This window comes from Neodiprion lecontei, chromosome 6 (assembly GCF_021901455.1).
Source record: "Neodiprion lecontei isolate iyNeoLeco1 chromosome 6, iyNeoLeco1.1, whole genome shotgun sequence".
NCBI classification, from domain to species: Eukaryota; Metazoa; Arthropoda; class Insecta; order Hymenoptera; family Diprionidae; genus Neodiprion; species Neodiprion lecontei.
Window position 1 is genome coordinate 8788381 of NC_060265.1, and position 24204 is coordinate 8812584.

The following is a 24204-nucleotide window of genomic DNA, read 5'->3' on the forward strand; positions in this document are numbered from 1 at the left end:
CTGCGTCGATTGTTTTTTTTTTTTTTTTCTTCGTGCGTTACTCATCGATATTCATACATGAAGGACTCATTTTTCACATGCGAATTTGAATCGGAATGAAAAATACAATATTCGTTGGGCGGGTTTCAACAAACTGCATAGTTTCACATGAAATGAATAAATCATTAAAGAATCTGTAAACGCCGTGTCCAAGAAAATTTAACAAAAAAAAAAAGAAACAGGCTGTTTAATACCTGAAATCTGTATAAGCGTTATAACAAAACTCGCATTATCAACTCGACTCGCGGTCGGTGAAATAGGCGAATAGAGCGAGAGAGAGAAAAGATGAGGAAAATATCAAGCCGCAGTACATGTTAGTACCTATGTAATACATGATGCTGCGCGATAAAAAAATCTAATCTGATTTCGGCTAATTAAAATAACAAATATATTTCCGAACTTGCGCCAAAGCTCCAATCTCGAAATCTTTTTAAAGATACGTTATTTTATCTTTTTATTTTCAAACGATTTGAAAAACGATACCATACCCCCCCCCCACACACACACACACACACACACACATGTATTTCTTCTTACTTGCATCTGATATTTTTTTTTTCAAAGAAGTCGAATAGCGAATGAGAAGCCGATCGAATCTGTATATAGTTGGATATACGTTATGCAAACTATTATCACAATTGTTTTAGGTATTTCTACAATGATATACATATATGCACGGATACCATGCGGGTACGTTCATAATCTACGTAACATACGCGACGGATAATAATTATAAATATTTTCAAAGGGGCAAAATAAATTACAAGTTTTCTGCCGTAGCTCGTAAATTTGGCAAAGTTAATAAAACGCGAAGTATACACATCACGTAGATCGTATGATACATCTACAAATAATATACATATAAGTATATAATTATTGGCACTATTACGTATATTATATGACTATGTGCATATGTGTATTACGATGTATGGGTACGTAATGGCTTCCATTACCACCGAGATCCTACCAGATTTTACAAATTCCAACTGGGGAAAGTTCTCCGGTTTATAACCAATGTATGTAATACACGTATGTGTATAATGGACGCACAGGTATGCGACACCATATTTATTATTATTTATTATGCACGTATACGTATACACTATACATGCAATATACGTAACGCAGAGATACCAAGTCGATGCCTGGAGCGCGAGTTTCATGCGTAAGGAGGATTATTTATCGTATATATAGCGAGTAGTTTTCGATATTGCTCTGCAGGTTGCACGCATTTCTTGAAACTGAAAAAAAAAAAAAGAAAAGATAATCGCGCACCATATTCGGTACGTGTATAACTAACAATAAATGTATCCACCTTACAAACCGCGGCCAATGGGTTGTTAACTATTTATACGTGTATAATGCATAATGTTATACAACCGGGTCTGTATAAATAACGTCATTTACAGACTGTGCGTCGCCTTTATAAGGTAAGAACTCCTCCTGCGCGTTTATGACGTATTCCCGTAAAGGGCTGTAAACTAGACGCTCAGTTTCGAAGAACTTTTAGCAATTCTGCAGTCAGTGCGCGTCGAGTTTTACTTGCCTGCAACTGACAAACGAGCCATTGCACTTTTATCATCTCTTCGGCATTTTTTTCACATATTGCGCGAGATATTGAATCGATAGTCGTTGTTGGTTTTTTTTTTTTTGTTTTATCCCTATTTCTTTGACTAACGAATATTTTTTGATAGAATAAAAAAAAATATTCCTTCACGGCGTTATGCATCGAGCGTGGTAAATTTTTTGCACCATCTGTTATTGTTATTATTAAATAATTAATAAACACGGAGTGGTTGCGTCGATAATAATTAGCTGCAACTCCTGCGCTTTGTCAAAATCGTTATATTCGGTACAATTGGCTCTTAGAGAGCTGTAGAATTATTTCATCTTCTTCATAACGTATGTAACAAGTTGTGTAGAATATGTTCTTTTTCTCCCATTAATCTATAAATAAATAAATAAATAAATCAAGAGAGAAAGAAAGAAAGAAAGAGTTTGAACAAATAGTGTATTATTCGTATAATTAATATCTTTTAATTTTACACAGCTGTGTGTAATGAATTGCACTCTACTCGTACTCGATATGCAACGAGAATAAATTGATACAATAATGAATCAGACGATAACACGAGTCGTCTGCAATTTCATTCGCGTGTAGAGTACTATTATTCATATTATTATTATTGTTGTTGTATTGTTATAGATATGCGTGTATACGACACTCGATGCTTGACACATATGCGTAAACTTACATATATATATACACATACACGCACACGTATATTAAAAAAAAAAAATCTTATAACTTATTGGCCAACGATATTCGTCGTGGGCTTTTACCAACCTCAAGTTCTATTCGGCATATGTTATAGCTATTATACATATATACCTGTGTATAACGTTTGTTACCATCCTCAGCCCGCGGGTGTATGTATGTACACATACGTATAGGAATGGAATGCCGGGGATACCGAGCGCCTGGCCTATAATATATACCGCGTCTCGAGATACCGCTCGGTAAATAATTGTAGTCGCGCTTATCTAAAACAAGCAACAAAATATACGTAGAGGTATAATAACTTGCTCGTGAAAATTGACATCCTGCAGCTAGAGACGATTGCAGAGAGTGAGTGGGCTTTGTTTTTAGATTTATTATACATTTTATTACATTTACCTGTATATATAAATGTTATGGAGCCATCGTTCCAACAAAAGAACACCATTGCGATAAAATAAAGAACAGTCTTTTATTTTCGCATTGAATACATAAGAAATTTCCAGCTTTGAATAATCGCGAGACGTTAAGGGGCTGCCCCCGTCGATTTTGACGTTGACGTATGTATCTCAAATTATCCAATTCCACGTATCTCGAAGGCGAAAAAAGACGCGTCAGCCCCATTGTATATACAATTCTGAACAAAAACACTACGGAAATGTATTGGAATTTTTTTTAAATTCAGAATTGCATACAGAATCGCGTCGTTATTTCCGTTTTCACGTTCGCTAGATGGGGATCCCCTAATTTCTTTTATGTATGCATGAATATCGCGCAAACTTATGGATATAATCTTTCAGCTTGTGCCAGTCAGTAATGTATACTCACCTGACGATGAGTAAAATTAATTTTAAACATCGCGCCGTGATGCGCAGCTGCGAGCCTTGAAGTAAGCCACTGTTCCCGTAAGCTTCATTTCGAAATTAATCGCGCCTGAATACATATTTTCGCTCCGGCGTTTATGATAATTGCATTCTCGATGGCGCCAGCGTCGAAAGAACTCTGTAAGACGCGACGCGGCTTCGGGGCCATCTGATCATCACGAGTACTTGGAGCGCATGCGCCAACGGTTTGGGCCAGTCGAGTCGGGCCCAAGATAACCAGCAACGCTGTTGATGCAGCACGCGATTTAAGTTTTAATCAATTACATCTCTCTTCTCGAAATTACTAATATCTTTGGATGATTAAACGGAGTTAATCGCTCTAATCATCCCAGTTGCATATACTACGTATATATATATATATATACACTCCGTACTCGTATATGTACATCCTTATATGATGTTGCAGAGGACAACCCAATCAGTTTGTTGTATCATCCATCCATCCATCCATCCATCCATCCATCCATCCATCCATCCATCCATCCATCCATTCATCCATTCATCCACTACGGCTGGTTCACTTTAATTTTTAGATATGTATTATACACACATGATATAATATGCATGCACAATATGTTGGAACGGTAGAAATATTGACTTGTCTACTACATACATCATTTCCACCGATTGATTAATAGCCCGCAGGCTGACTGATGTTCAATAGATAGTTATATACACTCGAATATTCTGTCTAGTATTTATTTTTCAATATTCTTTTTCGAATTCGAATGAAATGTGTCGCGTTAGAATTGAAACTATACATATAATATAATATGAAATCGTAGTGATTTACGATCGTATCGCAGTAGGTATTGTCACAGTTTACTTCCTGTACAGTAATATTTATTAATTCCTTAAACTTCCGGCTAACTTGATTTCGGTCCGAAACAAAATGCAAGTTCGATTCTATACTCGCGTCAGCTGCATCGCCAGTCATTGGCGGATCATTTGTACAGAATCGAGCTCTCGCATTTTGTTCCGGACCGAAAACAAGTTAGCCGGAAGGTTAAGTCATTCATAAACATTAGTGTACTCTGGATATTTAGAAACAATTGACGACGAACGGTTAACCTAAAATTTCAAGCGTACATCGTCAATTTTGCACTATCTGTATGTGATTTACTTTTTATCATGAAACCGGAAGTTGCATGCAATGACACGAGCTTTGGTCCTCGCTTTTAATGTTTATATACGAAAAATCGGACGTTTTTCATTCTTTGTTTTTCTTCGGTTGCTTCACTTTTCCCTCGCGTCCCCCCATTCTCGGCGAGCGGGAGAAACGGTGGCGCACTCTGTGGCAAAACTCGCGAACTACGCTGCGTCGATGTAGAAGCCAGCCGAGTTTTATACTCTTGGATAAAACGTGCACACCTATGACACACATGCGGGAAACGATCGGTCAATTATTAGTGTCCTGCTTGTTGCAAAGTTCAGGACTTTAATGGTGTAATGTGGCGTTTCTGTTTCTTGAAACCGGAAACGCGGAACTCGGAAGAGTTTCGGAGATAACTTACACGATTGTGAAAAGATATTGGGACTATTTATTACAGATCGTGAATATGTTGGAAGTCCGAAATGTAAATTCAACATTTTTTTTTCTTTATATACTTTATCCTGCAGATGTGTTCTCGTTGTATTTGAACCTATTTTTTTCCCCATCCAAGTTTCATTGGGAATATTTAACAGGATGTGGTTGAAATAAATTTAACACGACTTTGAAAGATTTCGGTCTTTCTATTTTTATTTGCACGCGCGCCTTTTTTTTCTACGTACATGTATTATTTTTTTCTCTTCTTGCTTCCAAAAGTGTGAATTTTATGAAAACCATGCGGGCCACAATTTCAGTCGCTACACGCTATGCATAATATTCAAGTTCGAAAAATTCGAGAAATAATTCTACGATCATCCGGGCAGTGTACGGAATTGTATGTTTAGTTTTCTGATAATTAAAACAAGGTGATAAATTATATACGCAGAATAAAAACAAAAACCAAAAATAAGGGAAGAAAGATAAATAAAAATATATGTTGGAAAAGGGAAACAAAGTAAAGAAATACCGCGGTCCCTCTCTTTCTCTCCTTCTCTATCTTTCTCTCTCTTGTTTCTGAGTAAATTATAATTATAACCGCGAAACGTTGGAAGTTGCCTTTGCACCAGGTGTGTCCATCCACGACGAGTCGAGGTATGTTGGTTCGTGAAGATGGAGTAAAAAAGGTGCCTTCGGCGATGCCAAAGAGGTTAAAAGAATTTAAATCAAATCCGCGTTTACACCATATACTTATATTCGAACCAGTTTCTGCACTGTTTGTCGAAATCATGCTACGAGTCGTTTTGTAAGAAACCTGCGAGCAAGAAGAATGTCGAATTTACCAATTACGATGGTAAAATAATTTTTTTTTTTTCGTTATTGTTCGTTGTCGTTGTTGAATCAAATGACGTTTTTCTGAATCTAATGAAGAAATCACTTCTTTCGCCACGTTTCGAAGAAAACTTGACAAAGTCCTTTCTCCGTACGTATACATACGTACATAATGTATACAATTATGCGTTATTTCAGTCGTTTAAATTAATATATCTGCCGCAAGCTTGTTGGCTCTTGTTCGTTTTCATTACTTTCCCCACTGTTTTTCATTTTCCGGGAATTTGAATACTCGTATTGTCCGAAACGCTACGGGGTGGCAGCCGGTGGTTTGGACGTCGCGTGTCTCGCTGCAGAGTTCCCGGTCCGCAAACCCATCGCCCTGACCATCGCCATCGCCATGCCGTAATACCAGCCCGTATATTCTCTCCGAACGGCCACGTGCGCGTCGAGAAATCCTTCTTTTATATCCCCCGGCTTTTGTTCGAAAACTCGGCAGCTGGTCCGACCTAAAGAAATTCCTTTCCAGAGCGTCAGGCCCTGTAACGCTACGCGATCGGGCCTCGGATATGTACTTACTTTTCTCACCAGAGAGATGGAGGGACCAGAGGGAATTAGAAATTCCCGCCTCCCTTATTCCCTTACCATTACTGGCCAACGGAAATCATTATTGGTAGCATATATATCGAACTAGTCGCATAGTTTGAATTCCGTTTCCGTTCTTGCGTCTCACTTACGCGATTAACTTCCGACAAAAAAAAAAAATGTACGTGTTTATATATTTCGACGAATCAAGCTAAGGAGAAAAAAGATTCTTTCTCTCTTCAGCTTCTTCGCTGACGGTTATTCATCGCACACTCGTTATATATACGTAATTTTATACGCACGTACCTCGTACACACGCATCGAAACATAAAATTTGTGCACAAGTTTGGGACTTGACTGGCACGAAAGGGGCCTGAAGGTTACGCGAAGAAGAGGAAAAAGGGGGGGAGTGTGGCGTGTAGGTTCATAGGCCGGACCTCGGGGGCCACTGAGAGTACGGAGTTCCAGGGCCCCCCTCGGGCCCATTTCGAACGGAATTCGGTAGCCACAGGGGTATCACGTGAGGCTGGCTCCCTGCAGTAGCGTTCTAACCCTAATCATTTTAATCTCCGGCCGCATTTTGTTCACCCCGATTTCAGACCTCCTCGCGTCCTTCGTCAACGCCCATACTCCCCCCAATTCCCAGAAATATTTTGATCGAACGAAATCATCGTATTACATGTAACCTGTATGCGTGTGAATGCATACTCTACGTTTTACATATTATACGTACATTAGTACGATGCGTTACACGCTGTGCACGTGGAACGACCATTTTATATATCCCATGGAATATCGTTGAAAAGATAAATGAGAGGAGAGTAAACGGAAACTGAAGGTAAAAAGATACGACCGAAAGAAGAAGAAGAGAGATTTTTTTTCTTCAAATTTACATCGATAGCCAAAGTATCATTATCAACCGGGCACAGCGGTGATTTGATTTGATGCCGTAAATATTGAACCGGCAAGTCACGCATCTCGTCGTAGGTATTATGTTAATCTGGTACATACTGCATATTATCGCTAATGTGTTTACTTCCGTGAAAGTTTATTAGTATTTTTTTTTAAGGGTTCAGTTAAGAACTCGCGCCAGATGCGACGCGACGCAAGCGCGTAAACAACATTCTTCGGGACTGATGCCGGATTGTATATTATTGTGTATAAACGACTCTCAACTCGCGATGCAAAATTTGAATGTAATTATATATCTTTCGGAAATGGGATTTCGTTGTATTCGTCGAGTTGACTTTTTCTGTTACTTATTTCAATATATTTTTATATTTTCTCCGACGATCTGTCGTTTCACAACGATTGAAGTCAGATTTAAAAAATTGTAATTTCTTCAATTTAATACAAGAATCATCGTGAACAATTTACTTGACAAGGCGGTTAAGACTAAAAACATTTTCGGAAAGTTTGAATTGACTTTGCTTGCGTTACTAATTTTTCAACACTTTCTTACGCTCTGTGATAAAAAATAAATTCTTGAAAAAGTGAAAAGAAAATAAAACAGAAATAAAAATCAAATTTTCAGAACACAATTAACATCCTCGCGAGGTAGGAATCTCCATTAATGCTTTTCAATTCGTGCAACCCACATCAAGCCTCCCTCAAAAATATTACGTACGTACACCAGGTTGTTTATAGATATTCAAAATCCCCCCCCCCCCCCCCCCCCCCCCCATTGTTAGAATGACACAAACGTTGTTGCGTTACACACTCTATTCCCCTATAATACATATATATATATACATATATACAGATGTATATATATCTGTTTAACGTCTCGTTGTTCGCCTGGCTGCTGGTCTGACTGGCTGTCTATCTATCCGTACGTCCGTCTGTCTCACTGTCTGTCTGTCTGTCTGTCTGTCTATCTGTCTGTCCGTCCGTCTGCCTGCCAGCCTGCCTGCTGTGCAGTTCACTTTTGTGTGGGCATACGCAAGATATACGTGCATGCATACATGCATGCGCAACGTGTACGCCTAACCAACGTTTCTATACATATATCCTATGTATTGTATTATATGCATGTATAAGAACGAATTTGCCATCACTGACGAAACACGCAGAGAGGGAGAGGAAGAGAGAGAGAGAGAGAGAGAGAGGGAGAGAGAAGTTCTCGATTATAAACACTTGGCATTCCTCGGGTATAGCGTGTCCGTGGCGTAGGTATAGTGGATTCCCTCCCTTGACCCGCCCTTCGCCCCCTGCTTTCCTTCCTTCGCTACCGCAACACGGCACGCTATAAAAGGGGCCTTACCGGGCCTCACTTACCGCGTGCCCGGAGCCGAGCTCAGATAAATATGCGGGAGGGGCCGGAATTCCTCACTCGGCTGCATTCCATCCCTCCCTCCCCCGTTGCCCTTCCCTCCACCCTAGCCCGTTCCGAGCTCGCCGTGCCCTCGCTGCTGCCTCCCCCGCTATCCCCTCGCCTCCGCTGCCTGCTGGGCCTTAAGGCCTCCCCCCTGCCCTTGTCTCTCTCTCTCTCTCTCGCTCTCGCGCGCGCGCACTTGGCCTCCATCGTACAGTGCCGATCGATGCTTGTATGCAATATACAAATATGTATAAATATATACACACACATATGCATATGCACACTTCTTTCTCTCGCTCTCTTTTACTCGCTCGCTCGACTCGGACGTTTCTTCTTCTTCTTCTCCTTCTTCTTCTTTCTTTCGTTCTTCACGTCTCTCTGTCCTTCTGCCGGACGAACCTGAGACGTTATTCATTTCACTGGCTCCGCGCGCGCACGAAGAGAGCGCTGTGGCAAAGAGAGGGAGAGAGAGAGAGTGAGAGGGGGAGAGAAGAGAGTCAGTCGAGTGGGCTTGTACCGCGGAATGTGCTGAGATGGAGCCACTGATATGATAGCGGCAGCACACGCGTTGCAAATTATAGCGAGAGAGCAGAGAGCAGAGAGCGGAGAGCGGATAGCAGAGAGAGACGGCGGGTGCGTATCGCGAGGGGTGGATGGAACTGAAGAAACTATCTAACTTACTATCTATTCCTCCCTCTTTCCTAATATTTTATCTCTACAATCGATTTTTATTCGCGTTCAGACCGCGGTATGCGGTAAATCGATGCCATATCAACCTTCTTTTATTTCTTTTTTTTATCCTCTCTTTCTATCTTTGCAGGAAAGAGAAGGAGGCCTGCGGAATTATTCGTTTCTATACATTATCGTAACAGCTGTACAGTGTCTATCATAATATAGGTATATATACACATGTGTTTCGTATGCGAGAATATTTTGAAAAGATGCGCAGTTACCTGATATTAATATTATTATACTTACCTGTTATAAGATTCGCTAATAGTTGTGTGAGAAATCGATTTCTCTTTCAAACGAATACCTCTTAATATTTTATTATTATCAGGTATAGTACCTGTGATTATATAGACAGTTATTGAAATTGCGTGTATTTTGTACGTATAATACACCCTGCAGGTATTATATGATATCTACGTTGGTTGTATGTTAAAATGCTGTTGGTATATTCATCCGCGAGTCGCGGTGTTACATAACACATTCCGTTTGTTCCTTGTTTTCTTTTTTTTTTTCTTCCTTCTTTCTTTCTTTCCTTTTTTTTCTTTTTTCATTCCTTGTCTACACAGGTACGAGCCACGAGCGGTACCGATAGGTATAATAACGTTGTAGCGAATCACGAACAGTGCCGAGTGTACGTCTCTAGCAGAGAAATAGAGATGGGAATAATAAACGAAAAAATTGAAATTCCATCGACCGATCGATTGAGAGTGCGGGATAGCGCGTAACCTTATATCTTTCTCTATACCATGGAATACACACGCATACTTATAGGCACGTATGCATTTGTATTATAGTCGTCGCGCGGGGAAAGAATCCGCGGCAATCAGTCAGGCATTCGAACAGAGGGAATACCTCCTCGGCAAAGGAGAGAAATAAATGACTACCGTTAAACCGCGAGGAATATAATATATATATATATATATATATATATATATCTGCCGATGCTGACGCTGATGCCATGCTTTTTTAAATTGAAGCCTGTATAATACCGAACCCGCGACTAGATCTGAATTTGTTTGTCTCGGGTCGACATTCCGCGGATGTTATGTGCCTGTATGGGTATACGTAATATAATAAGCCTGCAACCACGTTTCGTCGTCGTTCGATCTCTCCTCGTTCGCTTGTGGGCGTTGCATTCCATGCCATCGCTGGAACTTTAGGTAAAAGAAGAAGAAGAAGAAGAAGAAGAAGAAGAAGAAGAAGAGGAAGAAGAAGAGGAAGAGGAAGAAGAAGAAGAAGGAGGGGAAGAAGGAGAAAGATAGGGAGGAGAAGAATAATAAGAATAAGAAGAATAAGGCCCCGCGAGTTCTTCCGCGTCGTTGCTTTCCTTCTCTCGCGCGATCTTCTGTATACATATATGTATATATATTATACGTATACACACTTATACCTATACGGTGTAGATAAATCAACAATCTCTATACTAGTTCCAGGCTCTTCCTCTTGCAGAAAATCCCCACTATGTCGTGTATTATTACGTACGAACTACTGTACGAATAACAAAATGAGCAGAGAAAAAATCGAGAAAGGAATGTAGAAAGAGTGGAACAAGTCAAGTTTTTCTTCATTTATCCCCTGTTATTGTTGTCGTTGGTGTTAATAATAAACTGTGAATCATTCAGCGTTAACTGTGAGAATAATTTATATAAAGATTGACGCGCATCGCTTCTATTAAAAGAAAACAAAGCTCGTACCGTGAAACGTACGATTGTCAGAAATCACAATAGTAGAAAAGAAAATAAATAAATAAGACCGCAGTCGGTAGGGAGAGGTGGAATTTCGAAAACGAAAGTCACGGCATGTGCAGGGTGTACGATTCGAAACCCCGGAGCAAACCGTTAAGAACAATAATTAGGGTCGGCATGCACACCGCGTAAATATCAACGTCTCCGCAGTCAGGAACGCGGGTCAATAGTTGAGCTCGAAATAAAGGTACGTATGTGTGTGCGAGCAAGCCGGGCCCCAGTTTTGTTGGGACGGCGGGAAGGAGCGGCGGGCGAAGAGGAGGGGAGGAGGTAAGGGCAAGAGAAGGGGGAGAGGGTCCTTACCTTCGCTCTTGGATGATCAGAGACATGCTGATGGGCCGATGGGCTCAGAAATTCCAACAAGGACGAGATATAATGTGGGGACTCAAGGTCGGCCCTACTACCGTGGATCAAAGGGGACGGGAAGAAGGGACCGGTGAGCTACGCTCTCGGCTGCTGCCGGGCTGCTCTTATGTTGCAGTCTTGTGTCGTGGGGCCCGAGCCGCCCCTTCTTTGCTGGGCCCGCTCGCTAACGTCCCTGCATCATCGTCATCGTCATCATCATCATCATCATCATCATCATCATCATCATCATCATCATCATCATCATCATCATCATCATCATCATCATCATCATCATCGTGCGTGCCCGCGTTTTCTTTCACGGCGTTCGAATTCCTTGTACAAGCGTGCGTATGCGCGTGTATGCGCGCATGAAACGTGTGCAATGGTACAGGAAAACGGAGAGACGGATTCTAGCAAATTCCATGTACAACTGACGTTCTAGACACGTTTTGGCCTAAACTCGTGGACTTGTTGTTTATAAGTTGTTAACAAGAAGCGGTCTATATCTGTAGAATATAGATTGACAATGAGTCACCCGTAACTTGCAGAGGCTTGCATACCTATGTACGTACATCTGGTATGTATGCGATGTACAAGGTATAATATGTACCTGTTAACTAGCGACTTGACTTTCTGTCAATATCGTATGTGTGTTTGACTATGACGAAAAAAGATATGAGTTATGTAAGAATAATAGGACGAAAATATCCTGCGAAATTTCTAAACTTCTTCCTATTTACCAAAGAGTCGTACGTATGCATATATGTATATGTATTTTCGGACTTTACTGATATAAATATCAATAGCGAGCTGTACTGAAAAAACTTGGGTTAAAATTATGACTAGATGCACGTATGTGAAATATTTGACAGATGAATTTAAACGTTGGCAAAAAATCAACACGAGCGTAGTGGTTTCACTGTTTATACTTTGTTGATTGTTTAGCATTCATGATATTATTTTAAAAAATAATATGCTCACAAATCATCGACATTCATCTCTGCACGAACAAAAAAACAATGCCACTAGTTGGTAGTTTAGTTTTATTGTTTCACCTCCGACGAGGATGTAAAAGCTGAGAACTTAGCATTAGGGGTATGTTGGAATTTCGTGCGAATCCATCAAACCGGAAAACACATTTTAACTAGTTTGCTAATGTTCCGAGTTATGGATATGAGGATAAAGTCCGGGAGCTCGAACATCTGGGTGATGGGCATTCACCGTTAATATGGTATACACTGTACCGTATAACGCAAATCTTTGAAGCATCGATTGTTTTGACGTTCAGTTAGAATAGCTAGTGAGGGAGGATGGTGATTTTCTATTTTAATGTATATATGCAGTGTACGCGATAAATAATGAAAACAAATTTGTTACGTTACTGGGGGCCCACGGGAGACGAGAAGACGGGAGATGAGGCTCTTGTTTTTACGCCGTGTAAAAAGAGGGGAAGGAGAAAGAGAGGAAGAAGAAGAAGATGATGATGAAGTAGAGAGTAAGAATAATGTATAAAAAGTACCAGAGAATCTGGAAGAGAGACGGTGGTGTGCCGAGCGAAGAGGAGGAGCCGGATCCGAAAGCGCTGCAGCAGCATAAGAAGCAAGGGAATACGAAAAAGAAAAAGATCGTATGAAAGTAAGAAAGAAAGAAAGAAAGAAAGAAGAAGGAAAAGAAGAGGAGGACGAAGGAGAATAAAAAATAAGAGATAATAATAAGAAAGAAGCAAAAAATAATGAAAAAAAAAGAACGACACGGCGAGGCGAAAGAAGAAGGAAAGAAAAGAAAAAAAAAGGGGGAGGGGGGGAGGCAAAAAAGGAGGGAAAATGAAAAAGAGACCCCTTAAAAATGGAGGACGGAGGTGGGGATTGGAATTTCGGGTCCATGCCCAAGAACGTCCAGTCTCGAGGTGGCCTTCGTGATGATGAGGTGAGGTGAGCAGCAGCGCGCACCGCTCGGCACCAGAGGAGATCCAAAGAGATCCCCCAGTCAAGAATCGGAGCCGATCGCACCGGCATGGACCGTCAGTTTGCCCTCTGTGTCCTTGTCCCTGCTCAACGATATCAGCATTATATAGAAGAGTACAATCAGAGTTATCACTATCAGCAACAGCAGCAGATATACGAAAACTCCGTCTCCCAATATTACATGAAGATGTGCTACCACAACGATTACGAAAACGAAGAACAAATACAACAGTTCTACTGGGAACAGTGCTACAGGCAGAATTGCAGTGACGCCAAGGCCTATTACTATTGTGAATACGTAAGGAGTAAAGATCGTTTAAATTTCGAGAAGTGATTTTTTTTTCTTTCTTTTTTTTTCATACGTATACATTTTTATTCGGCCTTCTCGATTTCCGTTTCATCGTCGAACAAATATTGCTGCCTCCAATTATGGTTCAATGAAACGATACGAGATATTATTGCAAGGAGAAATGTGCGCGCACGGATCGATGATCATCGCTATTTCGCGTTAATTGCTTTTCGATCTACGTGTGTACAATGTTCTCGAAACATCGTTGCATTTCAATAACTTTATTACAGTGTGCACACTCCACGTTTCACATATCGATGGAATGGATTTTTTTCCGATCAATTGTTATACCGCAGCGAGTATTTGAGTGTTCTTGTTTTAAAAAAAATTTGTTATATTGTCTCGGCAGGACGAGAGTAAAAGTAGATAATCGACGTCTTGCTAAATCAGACGTGAACTCGTTATAGCTTTGACGATGACTGTTTACATACAGGAATGCACGTGTTTACTTGAATAGCAACGTTTCCATTAATATTGACCATATTAAAAATAATAATAAGATTTCTTATCATTTGGAAAAATCGCTTTGTTCTACCTATATGAAAACAATTATTTCAAATGCATCAATTAAAGCCTAATCTATTCGACGAAAGAAACAAGAAAAGAATTTTTACAATTCTTTTGCACTGAACACAGGCAAGCAGTTTAAAGTCAACGTCAGGAATATTTTTTAAAAGTGGAAAAAAAAATACATTTACTGTAAAAGTTGACGAAAACAACGCGAGGTCTTTATACTATTATACAATAAAAACTATTCTTATCGTTTACCAGTATATATTGTGTGGAAAATTTCTGTATGTTGTAAATTTTTACAAACACAAAAGTTGACGTTCTTACTCTGAATTTGTTCGTATTGAATCTGTGTGAAATCAAACTTGTCTGCAGCTTGACTCTGCGTTCGCTGTCGGCGCGCAACGTATACTGCTCGAATTTTCCTACATTATAAACTTGCTGAGTAGGAAGTTGTGGTTCATCTAGACAGAGATTGCTGGGTGCAGTTAATCGGGGAATTTAGTACAAAGGGTTGATCGTGTTTAATTCGATATATGCAGTGACCAAAACGATCGATGACCTAATTATTGCAAGTCACGCATGTTGCAAGGCTGGCACGCTAGCTGCGGGGCATCGTGGTACTCGGACTATTTCGATCACGTTATCCGTAGAATAATAACAGTTATTAGAGAAATGCTTCGGGGAATCAGAGGAAGCTCGAGATGTAATTAACGGCGCTCTCTATTTCTTGATATTCAAAAATTTATGAGAACACATCCCATTTCCTTGATAGAAACAAAACACACCTTGTACGATTTGAATAGAATGCTTTTGAACTTGACAGTTTTTATGAAAACACAATGCAACTGCACGTAGTTTTCTTTTGATTTCAACAAATTTAACATTTCAGTCAGCCCGGTGAACTTCTTTTTGTTCGAATAGAGATTCGTTGTGCTTGACTAGGCTACTGTCAAAAATCATTCTAACTTATCTCTGACATAATCTTGTCTATCTTTTGTTTCAGGCGAAGAAGGAAATCTACGATGTCAAACAGCAGAGGCTGTGCCTTGCTCAAGACGAATACAATCACCTCAACAATGCTCTGACAACCCTAGGAGCATCTCGCACAAGTTGTAAGTAGTAATCACTTTTTACTACGTGGTCAACAAAATCGTTATATTGTTTCTTGAGAAGCTGTTTGAAAGTTCCTAAATCCAACGTTTCTTAATCCAGTGTGCTCCAGCTCGAGTTCTCTGAGTACCAAGTACGACCCGGACTTACTGAAGTCCGATGTCGCCCTCGCCAGGAGCCGCGTCTCGCGGCTCAAGCGAGAACTGGAGCAAATTCGCGCAGAGATGAACTGCACCCAGCGGGGAGTCGATACTCTTGCTAGGTAAGTCATCCACCGATCCTAAACAGATCTTTGGTAAAAAAAAATGTTCGATGAAAAACGAGACTCTTTACATTCCCCCTGTGACTTTTTTTCCTATCAGCGTGGAGCAAAAGTTGAACGCGCACAACGGTGGATGTTACAACATCACGGAGGCTCAAGCCATCATGACCGAGTTGAGGAACATACAGAAATCCCTTAGCTCTGGCGAAAAAGAAAAGGCTGAGCTCATGCAGTCGTTGGCAAAGCTTAAGGACGAGCTGACGAGGCTACAGCTGTGCGAAGGAAGTCCCGACGCGAGCACACTGAGTCTTCCTCAGGAGAAACTAAGCACCGCATCCCAGACCGACTTGTCCGGCGAGTTGGTACCCATCGGTACTAGGCTAGCCGAGATGGCCAGGATGAGATTGCAGTACGACGAAGCGAGGAAAAGGATACAACATATACAGCAGCAGCTCGCCGATTTGGAGGAAAAGGTGATTCCCGGTCAGACGGAAAGCGACAAGGACAAGCTGTTGTTGTTCCAAGAGAAAGAACAGCTTCTGAGGGAACTGAGGAGTATAACACCGAGGACAAGAACTCAGCAAGACATGAAGGACATACAGGGCGAAATAAGGAAGCTGGAACAGGACCTAAACACCGCGCTTGAATTGTCCAACAGAACAATCACGGACAGGGTAAGACTTCACGAGGAAAAACAGCTGCTGCTACAGCAGCTCAGAGATGCCCTGAGGTCCATGGCTCTGTTGGAGGGTCAGCTGAAGACCCTCAGTGCCAGCACCTTGTCCGTAAGCAGTAGCTCAAGTTTGGGCAGTCTCAGCACGACGAGCAGCAAAGGTTCTCTTAGCTCTGGTCTAAGCTTCACCGACATTTACGGAGGCCCGCAGTATCTCGGACCTGTTCAACAAGAGAGGCCGGTAGACATGGTCGATCTTCACAGACGAGTTGAGAGACTGCTCAGGGGTTCCGATCAGAATTTGGGGAATCTCGGAACGCCGTCCCCTGGCAGATCACAGCCTAGCCTATCGCCGAGGTCAAGTTTATCCAGCGTTAGTCCGCCGGTTTCGCCTCTCTACGAGAACGCGCCTATGGGTCCACCGCCTGCGTACGAACAGGTAGAACAGCAGAGGAGACAGCAGAGGCTTCTCGCCTCGGCTTCGCCGCTGGATCGTAATCAGCTGGAAGACAAACTGGCCGAGCTTAGACTGAGCCAGCAAGCGATTCAGGAACAGTTGTCGGCGAATTCCGAGCACTCGAAATTGAGCCCGCAACCGCCGGTAGAATTTCAATCCGGCAACATGTCGCAGGGGAGCGGATTGGGCAGGCCGGCAATGCCTTTACCGCAGGAACCGCCGTTGTCACCTATTAGCGAAACACCTCCGCCACACGGAACTAGGTCTAGAGCGAGCAGTTCTGGTACCAACACTAGATCCGTGTCAGCGGCTGTGTCTGACGAAAGTGTCGCTGGTGACTCTGGCGTTTTTGAAGCCTCGAACAGAAGACGATTGTCCGGATTACTCGGCGTCGATCCGCTTGCCCTTGGTGAAATGAACCTGGAGACGGCGCAAGTTCAAATCAAGTTAAGGTGAGTTATTTATTTTTTTAAACTTCCTGGTATTCGTAGCAGTGGATAAGCAAACACAGGCATTTCGAAAATTTCAAGTTTGCAACCTCTAACGGTTCGGTGTTCCAATTAAAAAAGTAAAAGACCTTTGGTAAAAGGTTCAATTGCATATTACTTCGAATAATCCTGCGAAATATGCTGTGTGTAGAAGTCTGTAAATATACAGTGATGATATTTGAACTGCACCCATCCTCTCAACGAGTTCTCTATTCAATATCTAGGACGACATAAAATGGTAATAAAATCCGTGTCATTGACGTTCTTACATGTCGTGTGTTTCAGGTATTCAGTAAGCGACGGGTTGCTGCACATTGGAATAGAACGTGCAAGAAACTTGGCTGCGCTATTTATTCCCGACAACACGCAAGTGTGAGTAAAAAATTTATCAAGCACAAAGAAGAAAAATTACGAAAAGATCTAGGGTAAACAGAACATTAATTATTAGTAAATATTGAATCCGTCGTTACTGGAAATACTTCTGTACGACTTTTAACCCTGAAGTCTGAAAGTGAATGGGTTTGTACAACTGTGATGTAAACACTGTTAAAGTACGATTGTATGTGTTTATAGTTAGACAAATGCCTTCTGCTTAAATTATGGTGAAAGTGAAGAGCGTGGGCTGCTGCTGATTGTGTGTACTTCCTAGGTGGCACAGTGGACAGACACTTTAATTCCACCGATCTTACATCATATACACTTGTATGCAAATATTTTTACAAGCATTATTATGCTTATCGTTAGCGAACTGCTGAATGCACGATTTGTGCTTCGCAGACTTGGAAAACACAAGAATTCAGGTACCTTTTGTGCACTTGCCAATTAAATCTTGTTAGTAATAAAACCAATTTATGGTATTCGTATTGTTATACCATCGGGAGTTGTTGATAAAAAAAATTAGTGAGTATTATTTTTGACCATCATTTAGAAAAACTGTTTCATTAAATCTGTAACGAAACCTGAAAATTTAGGCCATAGCAGAAATTTGCGACAGTTTTTACAACTAATTTGTCTAAACTTCTTTCCTAAATAAACTGATAAACATATGTTTCCTGGATGATATGAAAAAACTGCAAAGCTTAAGTTAGTCTTGACACATTGTCACCATATACCATCAGAACGTGAAAAACAGTGAAATTCTTTAGTAGAAAGGAGAATTTTTAAACATCACATGGCAAGATAGCAAATATTTATCAGTGAAATCAATGGATGACATCATTTCTATATGTCATACTATGCTTGTTCAGAAAGTCATTAACATTTCTAGAATTGGAATACGATTGTGAAACCAAGCTGTTAGATCAATGACCACCTGATCTATACCTTGGTTGACAATATTATGTAACGTTTACTGGTTCCGTCTATCCTCGGTATTATTACACAGTCAGTTGCCTATTAGGTATTACTGGGCCTTATATAATACGGCGTTTCAATAATTAGCAATATCATAGAATATATTTTGACTCTGAAAAAAATTTATTCATATTAGTGAATATCATTTTCATTCACTAATCGACGTTTTTTCGTTATCGCTGAGAACTTGGAAGATATTTTTTGTAACGGTTCTCTGTAGGTGTGACTATGATCGCTTGAAAGTGTAAATGTTTCTCTAATAATTCCATAAACCGTATATCACAAGGGTAATTTTTATATGTTACAGATATATTAAAGCAGCCTTACTCCCGATGCAACCTCCAGTCAGTCATATGTACTGCACAAAGCCTGTAACAGACTTGCGAAAACCTACATTTGGAGAAACATTTCCAATATCTGTGCCGCTTAACAAATTATACACAAAAACCTTGCAAGTTAATGTTTGGTGCACTGGCGGTGAATCTGAGGAGTGCTTGGTGAGTTATGACTCTTCTGAAGCTCTGAAATACTGATAAAATTTTTGGAAATATCGGATTAAATATTTGAAAAATTGAACGAATCTTATTAAAAATGAATTTCAAATTTATCTATTCATCAGGGTTCAGCCCAAGTCTCACTGGCAGACTTCAGTCATGAATCACCGAGCGTCAAGTGGTACAACATCCTCTCCTTCCGCTTTATGCAGCCATCTACATCCGATACGACAAGTAACGGTAGTACAGTCGCTAACAAGCAGGGTAAACATGACAAACAAGAGTCAGATATTTCAATGTATAGAAGTACTCAAACCCAAAATGCAAAGGAGGAAAGTAGCGACGAGAGTACCATAATAAGTTCCCAAACTTCTACCTTAACACGGAATCAGGGATGCGAAGAATTGCAAACAGCTGTGGCTCTACGCCTTGAAGAATTGGCCAACTGTCTTGGAAGTCCCGAGGAGGAAGATGAAGATGGGGATAGCGATAGCGGAAGTGAAGATAGTGACCAGGAGGGAATTATTGTAGAGTTTATGTTAGAGGACAACGTTTTAGAGGATGTATTAGAGCATGAGGTTAGTTATCACCGATGTCCTTGTATTAACGTGTCAGTACAGAATGTGCGACGAAAGAAAATGTGTGAAAGTGAATTCGGTGCATCGTTTAACTAGCGAACGATACTTTGTTACAGGAAGACGAAGAACTAGCGGAAGAAGAGAATCAAACACAGGACAAGGAAACGAACACAGAGTGTATTTTCATTCCCGAACAAGGCAAGCAGCGAAAATTGTCAGCCGCAGGTGTTGTTCCTGGAGCTATTCATGACGATAAGAATTCCATCGTCATTAAACGCAGCCAAACTTTCTCTCCTAGTGCAGCGGTTAGCAGAAATCATTACATTTGCAGGGTAAGCATGTAATGAATAATCAACCACTATCCACTGTCAAACACATACATACAGCAATTCTATCATTGAAGTCATATATAATGAAAGAATTTTTTTTCATCTTACAGTTGAACCGCAGTGACAGCGATAGCAGTATGCCACTTTATAGGCGCGGTGGTCCTTTCCAGCGGAACTCGGTTGAGAGACGTTCTTTGCGTTGGCGACGACCCTCTTCTGCCTTGAGCTGTAAAACAACTTCGAAAAAATCAAATCATCTTAATTCAACAGCTAGAACTTCTCTGGATCTTGAATTAGACCTTCAAGCGCAGCACGCAAGGCTGACCAATTTGCATGACGAATTGGGTAGATTGAGGGATTTAAAACAGAGGCTTGAACAGGCCAGAGAAAAGGGGGACACGGATCTTGCTACGTGGCTGTTGGAAGATCACAAATTCCAAAATCTTATGGCACAAGCCGAGTGCGGGAAGAACGGGAAAAGCGCTGAGGATAAAAAGGTGGAAAAAATGTTGAAGAAGACATCCAAGGAAATATATAAGTTGCGGAAAACTAAAGCTGGCAAGGGAAAACCAGATATTATTTCTTTCAAGTAAGTAATCACAATTTTCAAACGTCAATTTATTTGGCAAATTTCACTGCCGAGTTTTCCAAAAAAATCTACACAATCTACTAGAAATGTTTCACATTTTCTTGAACGCATTTACGTTTTCTTTTTTTAGAGAAAAAATGGCATTCTTTACACGCGTTAACCTGAATGTACCGGTGCTACCTTCGGAGGATTTGATATCTGAGAATGTAACAACCCTGCCGTCACTTCCGCATAGAAGACATATGTCGGAACCAGCGAGCAGCCAATCTATCGGAGTTTCTAAAACCAATGTTTATAGTGTGTCAAATAATCTATTGACTAATTTAACAAATAACGCGTCAGCTGCTTCTTCAAGTGGCAGCGCAGGAACAAATAATACTAGTGGTGCGATTAAAACAAATTGTGCTACAAATAAAACAAATAGTGTGAGTCATATTCCCGCGAATGACTCTGGAATCTTGACGGCGGAAAAATTGAGTCAACCCAGCCTGGAGACAGACAGTAGCAATACACAGTGTCAGGCTGGTCAGACTGAAGTTAATGTAAAATCGTCGGAAGAAACATCGGAGAGTGGTAGCGGAGAACCTAAAAGGTACGAGTACGTTGTAGATCGAGTTCTAGGTGTCGAAGTGTAAATAGTAAATAAATAGAGATATAACACTTTATTTTCAATTATATCAAATGTTAGTAGATATATTATAAGAGTGAATATAAGAAAAGGAAAATTAAATAAAAAAGATCCAATTAACGAAACTTGCGATTTCGTTATTTCTTGTTTAAAAAATTGGTACGTGTAACAGAAGTTTTACCTCTATACATATCCATATGTTGACACTATTTTTAAATCGTGATATGTCGAACTACATATTACCATTGAAGTGTCTGGTAATATTCACAATAAGAAACAAAGAAGAACAAAATAGACGGATGAACAATTGAAAAAAAACTTTATAGTAATAAACGCAAATCACTATACTGTGCTATGTGGTGTATGAGTAACATTACCGCGGTCTATAGTGATGAAACAATTGGGCACAAGTTTCTCTATTTTTGTTAATCATCATTTTGAGCAAAGAACCGTTTCATATCTTTCGACACAAAATGTAATGAGTATGAATATGTCAACAAATGGCTTACCCGTTTCACTTTAAACACCTTTAATGTACGACACGCTGCTTAATAAGGATCGGTTGGAACAAAATTCTGTTACAGTACCATATTATACAATCAAGTGTTTAGTCAGAAGCCATGGATAAGCACTTATTAAACAAAGAGAATTGTGAAATTACCACGAGCTAAGCAGTAAAAACGACAAAAAAAAAACGAAAGGATTAAATTTGAAAAGTTGCCAACACCCCTTTCCGTTTTAATGAGATTCTTTTTTCTCTTAATACGTAAATAATTTAAACGAATACAAAATGTAGAACTATTAGTTAATTTTCATGAAAATGAAAATGAAAAAAAAAAAAAAAACATAAAAGCAACAAAACATACAAACAAACAAAACTGTCTGTAAATATGCAAGCATAAATTATTTAATTCCAATAACGATTAAATATTTAATTGATAATTAATTAATTAATTAATTAACTGTCGTAATTCTGAAGAATTTTGATTGATTGATTGACGATTATTATTTTGTTTAAACTAGGGCACGTGACCCACCGAGCAGCTGGTCTGCGCTTTGAACAAATTAAATTTTGTGCCCTGGTGAGATGGAGATAAGTTTGGTATTTTTTTTTTTTTTATCATATTAACCTAAACTGGGATTACAGGTAGACTAAAATGAAGAACCGTCAGACTGAATTATTAATTTTTGTAAGAATCCGTTTTTTTTCTATTTTTTTTTTTTTTAACGTATACCTATATATTTTGACAAAAACACTGATAGAAAATACCCCGGAGATCGTGTCGTAATACGAGTCTCTGCATAAAGTAGCGAAGAATGTTGCAAATTTTTTTCTTTTTTTTACGTACCGTGTTGCTATAGCATTTTGTATATGCATAACTTGCATAATTGACGCATGTAAATCATAACTATATAATAATTGTTATCTTTACACCCGTGAGTTCCCTTGGACAGAGAACAGTACAAAATTATATGAACATGTCTTGTTTGGTCAAATATTAAAGAAGAAAAAATGTTGTAGCAATCATTGTAACAGTTAAGAACCCGCGACATTAACTGCCAAATAAAGTAATAAATATAAATGATTTATTAATTTTTGAATATATATGTCTATTCAACTAGAGAATGAAAAATCGAGTAATATATAAGGTAATTCGTACATAAAGAATAAAAACATCTGTTCGAAATATGAAAACAATGAATACAACAACACGAATATATTATTACAGAAATACTATAGGTAAATTTATCATGTATGATCATGAGATTGCCTTGTGAATACAAAATGAAAGGTGAGAAGAAGAAACAAACAACCAAACGGCACGGGCGAAGAAAAGAAAAAAAATATCTATTTGATGATGATTCCAAAATACAGATCTGATATGAAAAAAACGAGTAAATAATAACAACAACAACAACAAGAACAACAACAACAACAACAATAATAATAATAATAATAATAATGAATAATAAAAATAAAAAATGCCCATATTTTAATATAATTGTTAAATAATTAAATATACATAGTAAAATGCTAACTGACTGAATACCGAATGTAAAACTCTGTTAGACCTAATTTTTTTTAAACTGTTAACTTTTTGATAATATTGTTACTGTTGGACGTCTTTAATTCAAAATACGATATATAAATTCAAAGCGAAACTGAAAACGTAGTGAACTTTGATAGAAAATCTTGTAAACAATTCGCGAAGCGATCGAGTACCTACCTTTATGTTATGGCGAAACGATAATTTCTCTATTCGATTCATAACGTTCCTAATCAAATCGAATAGTGTGTGTATATATATATATATATATATATATATATATATATATATATATATATATATATGTATATATATATTAGACATGCACATGTATACCATTTTGAATTAAGGATCATCCAATCATATTATTTGTTGCTATAATTGTTAAAAAAAAAATACTCAGCCACTATAAGCTACAAAAAAAAATAAACGTTTGTTGAATTTGCGTGAAATAAAATAAAAACGTCTTATGCCTATTTTATATAGTAATATGAACTTTGTTAATAGTATATTTTCACATCAATTCAAAGGAAACGTTGAGAGGAAACGAGAAATTTAGAATATTTCTAAGTGTTACCGTTTATAAGCAGTCATTCATGAAAAATTATATTTTCAACAAATTCTTATAATGTTCAAAATACACAATAATCATCAATTAAGACGGTCAAAAACCTATATACTAAAATTACTCGTACTCACGTATGTATGCATACACATACCGGGAAGATCTCTTGAAGCGGAAGTGTCACTCTGAAATTGGGACCGACTGACACCGGTTAATATAAGGTATAGAGTCACCCGTGGTAGCATGAAAAAACTCCGTTTCGCGAGATCATCTCGAAACCTAAGCTTTAGAAGATGAAAGTGGAGAAAAAATGGGGCAAACAGCTTGCCGATATTCTAAGAAAAGTAACTATTGAGATACAATTTAAAACTGTTCCATGATAGGAATTGGTGAAAGATAAATTATAACCATATGATTTAAATTCTAGAGAATCATTTGCTTCTAAGAAACAACATATCCCAGTTATAATTTGAAATAATAAAATCGTACTTTCGTTTCGGGCGGTATTGTTGCTTTATCA

The 24204-nt window shown here is 39.2% G+C and overlaps 1 protein-coding gene across 5 annotated transcripts in view; it reads left to right on the forward strand.

Moving 5' to 3' along the window:
• The window catches only part of LOC107218455 (protein kibra), a 60561-nt gene extending 37568 nt beyond the window's left edge, over positions 1 to 22993 (forward strand). For 3 of the 5 annotated variants that reach the window (XM_015656337.2, XM_046742873.1, XM_046742872.1), the window contains 9 exons: positions 15114 to 15222; positions 15323 to 15482; positions 15583 to 17064; positions 17386 to 17472; positions 18761 to 18950; positions 19073 to 19525; positions 19642 to 19857; positions 19965 to 20443; positions 20574 to 22993. In XM_015656337.2, coding sequence (XP_015511823.1) covers positions 15114 to 15222; positions 15323 to 15482; positions 15583 to 17064; positions 17386 to 17472; positions 18761 to 18950; positions 19073 to 19525; positions 19642 to 19857; positions 19965 to 20443; positions 20574 to 21078 — 3681 coding nt within the window. In that variant the 3' untranslated portion in view covers positions 21079 to 22993. Of the gene's footprint in view, positions 1 to 13100; positions 13547 to 15113; positions 15223 to 15322; positions 15483 to 15582; positions 17065 to 17385; positions 17473 to 18760; positions 18951 to 19072; positions 19526 to 19641; positions 19858 to 19964; positions 20444 to 20573 lie in introns of those variants that run through there. The other 2 variants (XM_046742874.1, XM_046742875.1) reach the window with 2 other exon arrangements.
• The last annotated feature ends 1211 nt before the right edge of the window (positions 22994 to 24204 follow it).